Source organism: Pristiophorus japonicus, chromosome 14 (genome assembly GCF_044704955.1).
Source record: "Pristiophorus japonicus isolate sPriJap1 chromosome 14, sPriJap1.hap1, whole genome shotgun sequence".
NCBI lineage: Eukaryota > Metazoa > Chordata > Chondrichthyes > Pristiophoridae > Pristiophorus > Pristiophorus japonicus.
In genome coordinates this window covers 24,450,507-24,460,554 of record NC_091990.1, presented here as the reverse complement: position 1 = coordinate 24,460,554, position 10,048 = coordinate 24,450,507, and the positions used below count along the sequence as shown (strand labels likewise).

The 10,048-nt window shown below is 46.2% G+C and overlaps 1 protein-coding gene across 1 annotated transcript in view; it reads left to right on the top strand.

Annotated features, from left to right (window-relative positions):
* The first annotated feature begins 5,683 nt into the window (after positions 1-5,683).
* LOC139279783 (PR domain zinc finger protein 1-like) overlaps positions 5,684-10,048 on the top strand; it is a 58,026-nt gene continuing 53,661 nt past the window's right edge. The window contains exon 1 of the mRNA XM_070898994.1: positions 5,684-5,833. Within this exon, the coding sequence (XP_070755095.1) occupies positions 5,684-5,833 (150 nt within the window). The remainder of the gene's footprint in view (positions 5,834-10,048) is intronic.

Genomic DNA, 10,048 nt, shown 5'->3' with positions numbered 1-10,048 from the left:
TCCCACAAACAGCAATGTGATAATGACCAGATAATCTGTTTGAGTGATGTTGAGGGATAAATATTGGCCAGGGTAAATACCCTGCTCTTCTTCAAAATAACATCTTTTAAGTCCACCCAAGAGCACAGAGAGGGCCTCGATTTAACATCTCATCTGAAAGAAGGCACCTGCGACAGTGCAGCACTCCCTCAGTACTGGCACTGGCATCGCTTGCTGGTGTGGTGTGCATGTGAAACCAAATCCGTTGAATGTGCCTCATGACAGACTGTCAGCTTGGGTTATGCACTGAATTCTCTGGAGTAGGACTTGAACCCACAACCTTCTGACTCAGAGGCAAGTGTGCTACTCACTAAGTTACAGCTGACATGCCGTCATGTGCCACATTCAAAAGATTTGGTTGGTTTTGCAGGCAAATTAGGATGAAGGGAATGCCATTGTTCTGATGGGGGATCAAGAGACCCTGTTTTTAAAAAAAAAATGAATCATCTCTTGCTGAGGTGGTGTGCGGTGAGATTGTTTCCACTTGGAAAGGCCATTGATTGTACTAGATATCCATACCTGCAGTCAGTGTGACCCAGCCTGGCTGTGTTTCCTCTTCTTAGAAGGATTAAATGCTTCTGTTTCCTTGCTGTCTGACTTCATACAGTGTTGCCCCGGTCCATACTGTGGACTAGTTGCCTCACAACTCCTTTGGTTTTCCATTCAAGAACGTTGTGACATTGGTTGTATTGAATTGCATTTGAGACTGATGATCTGGTGGTGAATCACTGGAGTCCACACTCCTTCCCACTTCATTGTTAGCCTCTGAAGTAGGCAATCAGCGTCATTTACACAGACGCACATATGGCGGGATCTAGTGTGATGATTCTCAGCAAGCCTGTAGGGGTCGTACACCCTGTGGTCTAACTGTAATTTATCCATTGCTGACCAGCGGTCAAACTGCAATTTAACCATCGCTAACCAGTGGTCAAACTGCATTTTAACCATCACTAACACTGCATTTTAACCATCACTAGCTAGCGGTCAAACTGCATTTTAACCAGTGATCAAACTGCATTTAATCCATTGCTGACCAGCGGTTGAGGTAAAATGTAACGGGGGGGGTCTCTGATTTAAGGAGTCTGAATAAAGTCAAATTCTGTTGGTATTGTATGGGAATTAAGGGATGTATTTTGGGGATTTTTTGCGATTCTATACATTTTTCTGTGAACACCCCAAATCACTGACCTTGATTTTAACAGCACTTCATGCTATAGACCACTGATGTGGGATTCATTGATCTGTGGATGATGCTGTTCCTGTTTCTCTCGTCCTTGCACGGTTTAGGCGTGTGATGCGTATGGATCAATATCTGAAATCTGTTGTCCTTGTGATTCTACCCGCCCCGCCAGTACCAGCTATTTTTATTCATTCTCAGAATGTGGGCATCGCTGGCAAGGCCAGCATTTATTGCCCTTGATTTAAGGAGCCTGAATAAAGTCAAATTCTGATGTTGTTGTACAGGAATTAAGGGATTTATTTTGGGAATTACAGCTGCAGTCCATGTGGTGAAGATGCTCCCACAGTGAATTTTTGTAGCAGTTTGATACAACTGAGTGACTTGCTAGGCCATTTCAGAGGGCAGTTAAGAGTCAACCACATTGCTGTGGATCTGGAGTCACAGATAGGCCAGAACGGGTAAGGATGGCAGGTTTTCCTCCCTAAAGGACATTCGTGAACCGGTTGGGTTTTTACAACAATTCCACAGCTTCATGGTCATTTTTAATGATACCAGCTTTTTATGAATCACAAATTGCAATGGTGAGATTTGAACTTGCATCTCCGGATTATTAGTCTAGGCCTCTAGATTACTAGTCTAATAACATAACCATTATGCTACCGCACCTGTTCAGAGTCCAGCTTGTGCACCCATGCACTGACCCATACTGCTTGAAATGTAGTGATAACATCAGTACATTAAGTGTGGCAGTGTCATTTAAATTCACTTCATATGCGTTGTTCTGTTGCTGTGTTAGAATTACTGATGAGCTGTGGACAAGAAATAGCTGGGGATCATACCCAATGAATGATGCAATGAGGCCTACTAACCAGGCTGTTGGGGAGACTGTCTCTTTAAGACACAACCTGATGGAGATACTTCCTGTTTCCAAGAGAAAGTTCTGGTGTCGAGACTCCCTCTTTAAAAGGGTCCGGATATCAAGACTCCTTCTCTGCTGGCCCAGCGCAGCCTGGATCGGCTTTCTCAATGTTAAGTTTCGTGCATGCTGTCAATGGGCCTTGCAGACCTTTAAAGGGGCTGCACACCCCAAAAAATGATGGGGAACATTGATCATGACTCGCTCTTTAAATGGGTTCCGGATATCAAGATCTTCTCTTGCAAAGGTGCCAACACAAATTGGGCAATAGCAAATCAATGGAATTCCACTGCCTAACTGTCATGGTCTGTCTATTAATGAAGTACCTGTCTGACTATTCTGAAGTAGAAAGGAAAATCACAAATGCTGGAAATGCACAAGCGATGAGTCAGCGATTGAAAGAGAAAGGCCTGATTAACATATTAGGTGGGGGCTTCCATCTGAACCAAAACTTGTCTCCACTTGAAACAAATTATCCTTGTCTTTCAAACACTGTCAATCTGACTTGTATTTGCATAGACTCATCATCGTCATAGGCAGTCCCTCGGAATCGAGGAAGACTTGCTTCCACTTTTAAAATGAGTCCTTGGGTGACTGAACAGTCTAATGAAAGCCACAGTCCCTGTCACAGGTGGGACAGATAGCCGTTGAGGGTAAGGGAGGGTGGGACAGATTTGCCGCATGCTCTTTCCGCTGCCTGCGCTTGGTTTCTGCATGCTCTCGGTGATGAGACATGGACATGTACAGTAGACACCTCAAGTCGCTGGAGAAATACCAGCAACAGTGTCTCTGCAAGATCCTACAAATTTTCACAGACTGAAGGGGCAGGGAGCAGGACCCCAGCAGTCTGCCTTCTGACCTGATCACAGTGTTGGCAGCCATAGTGTGAAAACAATTCATTTATTAAATTGGTTGAGAAGGAATTTATTAAATTTCATTTCACAATTGAATGAACAATTCTGCACATCAGGACTCGAATTATTTTTTTTAACTATTTGACTGCCAGTCAGGAATCATCCAATCGGGTAACAAAGAGTCTGCTTGCTTTCCAATTGGCTGTGGGAAGGCGGGGCTACGCGAGGATGGACATGTCGGGCGACCAATGGCGGGAGTGTGGGGGTGGGGCGGTTGTAGGCGGGAGGTCATGTGATGAAACCTCCAGGAATATGTCCAACCAACTTTTGCAATCTGAGATGCAGTGCCCAGCTGAGAGAAAGCACAGCCGAGACCCTGGAGCTGTCCTGAGGCCTTTCACTAAAATACTGAAAGGTTAGTATTCCCCGAGACTTAAACAGCCAGGGGGCTGTTTAGAAAATTATTGGAGGTGTGCTCTGCTTTTTAAAAAAAAAAACATTGATCCCAGTTGAGCGATCACATAAGGGCCTGGAGTGGAAAGCTGGAGCTGGATCAAGTATTCAATCCTTGCTAATTCCAGCTCAGTCACTGCACTTACCTCTTGGATAGAACAGTAAAGCGTCTTACAGAAAATCTCACCCGAGCGTCGCTCCGCATCAGAGTCTAAGAAACATTGCCCTCACGTGTTGACACTCAGCAAGTCAGGCTGCCGCTGTGGAGAGAACTGACATGGTTTTCTGGATCGTGAGACTTGAGCTCATCTAAAATTCTGTTGCCCGTTTCCAAACTCATGCCAAATCCCATTCACCTATCACCCCTGTGCTGGCTGACCTAAATTGGCTTCTGGTCCAGCAACCCCTCAATTTTAAAATTCTCATCTTTGTTTTCAAATCCTTCCGTGGGTTCACCCCTCCCTATCTCGCTCATCTCCTCCAGCCCCACAACCCCCCGAGATCTCTGTGCTCCTTCAATTCTGACCTCTTGCGCATCCTCGATTTTCATCGCTCCACCATTGGCAGCTGTGCCTTCAGCGGCCTAGGCCCCAAGCTCTGGAATTCCCTCCCTAAACCTCTCTACCAATGTTCACTCTAAGCTGCATGGCCATGCCACTGTCTGCCGGCTCAGCACAGTCCGGGACCGGCTTTCCACATGTGACATTTCATGTATGCGCGAAACTTTGAACGGGCCGCGCAGCCTGTTAAAGGGACCGTGCACCCAGATAAAATTAGGGGTAACATTTCACTCTACTGCTCTCTCCTCCTTTAAGACAATCATTAAAACCTACCTCTTTGGCCAAGCTTTTGGTCATCTGTCTTACTACCTCCTTATGTGGCTTGGTGGCAAATTTTGTTTGATAACACTCCTGTGAAGCATCTTGGGACATCTTTCAATGTTGAAGGTGCTATATAAATGCAAGTCTTTGTTTTTGTGTGGGTGGGGGTTAGTGTGTGTAATGGTGATACAATCGAGGTGTTTAAAATGATTAAAGGATTCCATAGGGTAGATAGGGAAAAACTATTGCCTCCAGTGGGAGATATAGAAGAAGGGGGCACAATCTTAAAATTAGAGCTAGGCAGTTCAGGGGTGATGTCAGGAAGTCTCTTCCCCCAAAAGGTTGTGGATGCTAGGAGTCATTTGCAGTTTTCAAGACCGTAGGGTAAGGATATCAAGAGACATGGAGCAAAGGTGGGCTGATGGGGTTAAGGTACAGATCAGCCATGATCGAACTGAATGATGGAACAGGTTCAATGGGCTGAATGGCCTATACCTGTTCCTACGTAATAGAATTGAGATACCGGAGAGGTTTCTGTGGGGAGTGTGGGCTGGAACACTGGATTACACTTGTATCTGCGGTCCTCCTGTGCCTTCCAGTAGTCTGTGATCTCTGATAGTCACCTGTAGAGACAAATTGGACCCAATATTTGCTAACATTGTCTGGCCAGAGAATCAAAATGAGAAATAAATTTATTGTGGAGGTGGAAGGGTTTTATTTCCATAAGTAGATCCCCCAGACTCTTCCATCTCTGCACCAAGGGCTTTCGCAACATACTGGAGAATAATTTATTTCTCTCCTGCTTTAAACTCTTCGATGCAAATTGTGCACAACTGTCAGAGTTGATTAGGTTGCACTGCTTCTCGAGCAGTAATAATAATTAGCTGGTAGTTGTGACTCAATGGCACCACTCGTTCACCTCTGAGTCAGAAGGCCCAGAGATCTGACCATATAATCCAAGGCTGACACTCCCAGTACCGAGGGAATGCCGCACTGTCGGATAAGACCTGACTGAGTCTGCCCTCTTAAGTGGACGTAAAAGATCCCACAGCACTATTCAAAGAGAAGATAAGTTCTCCCCGCTGTCCTGGGCCAAAACCTATCCCTCAACTAACAACACTAAGGCAGATTATCTAGTAATTTATCTCAGTGATTTTTGTGGGAGCTTGCTGTGCACCAATTGGCTGCTGTGTGTTCCTTCATTACTACGGTGACAGCACTTTGAAAGGTAATTCATTGGCTGTGAAGTAATTTGGGATGTCCTGAGGTTGTGAAAGGCGATCTATAAATGCATGTCTTTCTTTTCTTTTCTTATTCTTTTGCTTGCCTCTGCAGGTTTTCCGATGTTGTGATTGGTCCTGTCACGTTGGAGCGAGTGAGACACTGAGAAGGTATGAAGATGAAAGCTGAGGTCACGGACATGAGCCAGTGGAGAGAGGTGGATTTGGAAGAGAAGTGCACCTACATTGTAAATGACCAACCAGGGGACCCAGCAAAATACGCTGAGATCCCTCGGGCCAGAGCCTCCATACCCCGAAACCTTACCTTCAAGTACACAACCACCAATGAGGTAAGTCTCTCTCAGCCCGACTGGTTCAATATCTGAGTGCCACACGGCAATCTCAAAGTTAACAACGCAAAAATAAATTCAAATTCAGCTAAAATATGCTGCATGATACTACCTGATGAGACTCATTTATTTTTATTCTTGGGCTGGGTCACTGGCAAATGAATATTTATTGCACATCCCTTGTTGCCCTGAGGTAAAATCTACAGCAGATGATCGGGAGATCCCAGGTGGAAATTCAGCCTCAATGTGACACCAAAATTTGCATTAGACATAGTGTGACATCCAAAGTGTGACCAACAGGTAGTGCAAACAGAGATGACCGAGCTGGCACAGGCACAATGGGCCGAATAGCCTCCTTTTGTGCTGTATGATTCCACAATTTCCCTGAATTTCTGGACTGGTGAAGTCATGGTTGCACATTGGCAGAAAGTTCAAGGAAATTCTGAGCGGAACTGGGTGGGGGGGCGGTGAGGAGGGGTCAGGCAACGGCCACATATGGGCTGGTGTTTTTTGTGGGTTTGGGGGAGGAAGTCCTGCTCTTCCAGTCTCCGCACAAAAAAAAAGGGATCGCTGGTTAGACCGCTGAATGCCTGGTGTGATTGGGCAGAACAGGTGTGGTACACATTCCGTTCAACAGGTACCTAGAAGTGGCAAGCACCATCCTGCAACTGGTGAGGCTCAGTGGGTAGCACCCTCACCTCTGAGTCAGAAGGTTGTGGGTTCAAGTCCTACTCCAGAGACTTGAGCACAGAAATCTAGGCTGACACTCCCAGTGCAGTGCTGAAGGAGTGCTGGAAATATGTGGTCTTTTGGAAGAGATATTGAATCGAGGCCCCATCTGCTCTCTCAGATGGACATAAAAGATCCCATGACGCTATTTCGAAGAAGAGCAATGGAGTTCTACCCGGTGTCCTGGGGCCAATATTTATCCCTCAACCAACATGTGGTCATTATCTCATTGCTGTTTATGGAACCTTGCTGTGTGCAAATTGGTTGCCGCGTTTCCTACATTACACTTCAAAATTACTTCATTGTCTGTAAAGCTCTTTGGGATGTCCTGAGCTTGTAAAAAGGCGCTATATAAATGTAAGTCTTTCTTTCTGTTGTCATAATTGAGCAGACATCTGTTTCGAGTGGGCGAGCTGCTCGACCATGTACAGGCAAGCATTGAGGGGCAAAATGCCGCGGGGTCCTGGGCTACAAGGATAGTCGGGTTCCTCTGCACCCCCCCCCCCCCATCTCCACCCCCACTCCCCCCCGCCCCCCCCCACCCCTGCCGATACTCTCTCCTCCCTCACACTTGCCCTGGATCACGGCAGAGGTGTGGAGGTGGACGTGTCCTCTCTTATTCCTGTTGGTTCCTTCCTGGAGGGGTTCCCTCATTTTTGGCTGGGACCCCATGGTAATCTGCGCCGGCCCATCCCTCCCACCACCCTCTCTCCCTTCAAGATTTTGGGCGGTTGAAAATCACCCCCCATACAATCATTAGGTACAACATCGGTGAGGCACAATCAGGAGGGCAGAGAGAAGCACATACACAGGCACAAACACACGGCTCGCCGGAGGGGAGTGGGGGTGGGGAGATTTTGGAGTGGGTAATTTCACTGACCTAATGGAATAATCAGTGTTTTACCAAAATACCCCATGCGAGAGGCACAGACAACTGTCACGTAGTCTGCACTGGTGGGTGGTGTGTGTGTTCTGTTGCTCCATCCAGACATCTGACCACTGCCTCGACAGGATGCGACAACTCAAATGGTTAATTCAGAGGCTCTACATTTCTTGGTGTCTGTGTCAGAGGGAAACTGGCCAATTGGCAATCGGGATTTGTTGGTCTGCGCAGTGAGAGCTCGGTATCCAGGTGAGCCTGCCTGCAGGCGCATACGCGGACTGGGTCGAAGTGCATTTATACGAGACGCACAGGAGGGTGCATGGGTGAACTTTTACCATCGAGCATGCATTCCAGCCCAGACTGACTGACAACAGAAAGTGTGCTTGCACAGTCTCAGTTGGGTTCCTATTGGGTATCAGCCCACAGCCCATTAGGAGGACAGATTGCAGAAACTTGACTTGTATTCCCATCGGGTGAATTTGCTTGCTCTTCTTCCAAAAGTGCCGCGGGATTTTCAGTGCCCACTGGAATGGGGAAAGGGGGCCCTGAGATAACACGTTTGATCTGAGGGACAGTTGCTCTGTCAATGTAGCCCTCCTCAGTACGGGAGTGTTGGCCTCGATTGTGTGCTCAAATCCTGAAGTAGGGTCAAACCCACAATCATAAAGATACGTCTTGTATTCCCTTGAGTTTCGAAGGTTGAGGGGTGATCTGATCGAGGTATTTAAAATAATAAAGGAATTCAGTAGTATAAGATTAGGATTACAGGTCACACACAGATTACCCAAAGGGTCTGCGGAGTTGTACGGTGTTTTATTAAGGAGCGGTAGTTCAAATATAAAAAAGAAAGACTTGAATTTATATAGCGCCTTTCATGACCACCGGACGACTCAAAGCGCTTTACAGCCAATGAAGTACTTTTGGAGTGTAGCCACTGTTGGATTGTAGGAAACACGGCAGCCAATTTGCACACAGCAAGCTCTCACAAACAGCAATGTGATGATGACCAGATAACCAAATAGTCAAACACAATACACAATCAACATAGACGTAGTAGACGTACGACCGTGACAATTAGCTGGTACTGGTCCCGATCGGACAGACGGCTAGTGGCATGAACAGCTCTTCTCTGCACCGTCTACCCTGAAAAGCTCTCGAGATATATCTTTTATTCTCTTTTTAGGGGTGGGCCTGGTGTAAAATAAGATATGTCGAGTTCTTTGTCTCAACTCTTAGGTGAAACCTTCCTCTCCACATGTCTTTTCTGTTTACACTTTCTAAAGGCCCACCTCTCCTGTCCTTATCCTCCCAAGGTTGGAGTCAGACATCCCAGTCTTGGCTTTCAGATGCTTGCTATCAGTTATTTATGTTCACATTGTTCAAGTAGCTTTAGCTATTGTACCATGGAATGAATCATTCAATGTTTTAACATCCACAGGGGATCCAAAACATAAGCAAATTCTAAGCATCTATCCAGTTATTCCAACACAAGTCTGAAGAGACCTTTTTGTCTCTTCCCATCCATGATCTCGTACAGTAAGGCAGATACAGAGAAACTATTTCATAGAATAATAGAAAATTACGACACAGAAGGAGGCCATTCGGCCCATCGTGCCTCTGTCGGTCGAAAAAGAGCTACCCAACCTAATCCCACCTTCCAGCACTAGGTGGTAGCCCTGTGGGTTATAGCTCTTTAAGTGCACATCCAAGTACCTTTTAAATGTGATGAGGGTTTCTGCCTCTACCACCCTTTCAGGTAGTGAGTCCCAGAATCCCACCACCCTCTGGGAGAAGAATTGTTTCCTCATTTTCCCTCTAATCCTTCTATCAACTATTTAAATCTATGCCCTCTGGATATTGACCCCTCTGCTAATGGAAGTAGGTCCTTCTTATCCACTCTATTTAGGCCCCTCATAATTTTATACACCTCAATTAAATCTCTCCTCGGCCTCCTCTGTTCCTCTGATGCGGGAATTGAGAACAAGGGGCATAACCTTAAAATTAGAGCTAGGCCACTAAGGAGTGAAATCAGGAAGCACTTCTTCACACAAAGGATAGTGGGAATCTAGAAAACTCTCCCCCAAAAGGCTGTGGATGCTGGGGTTCAGTAAGAGCTTTCAAGACTGAGATTGATTGATTTTTGTTGGGTAAGAGTATCACGGGATATGGAGCAAAGTGGATAAATGGAGTTGTGGTGCAGATCAGCCATGATCTAATTGAATGGTGGAGCAGGCCCGAAGGGCTGAATGACTTCCTCCCATTCCTAATGATCCTAGGACAAAACTGGCATTAAACAGACAAACTCACTCAGAGAGGCTACAGGATGATTGATGTTGGAAATAGAAAATTGTCATACTGGTGCAGTAGATGGCATTCGTGAGATTGGGCCTGAGGCACATTGGTGGAACAGTGCACAGGGAGCTTTACTGTGTATCTAACCCATGCTGTACCTGCCCTGGGAGTGTTTGATGGGAAAGTGTAGAGAGAGCTTTACTCTGTATCTAACCCGTGCTGTACCTGCCCTGGGAGTGTTTGATGGGACAGTGTAGAGGGAGCTTTACTCTGTATCTAACCCGTGCTGTACCTGCCCTGGGAGTGTTTGA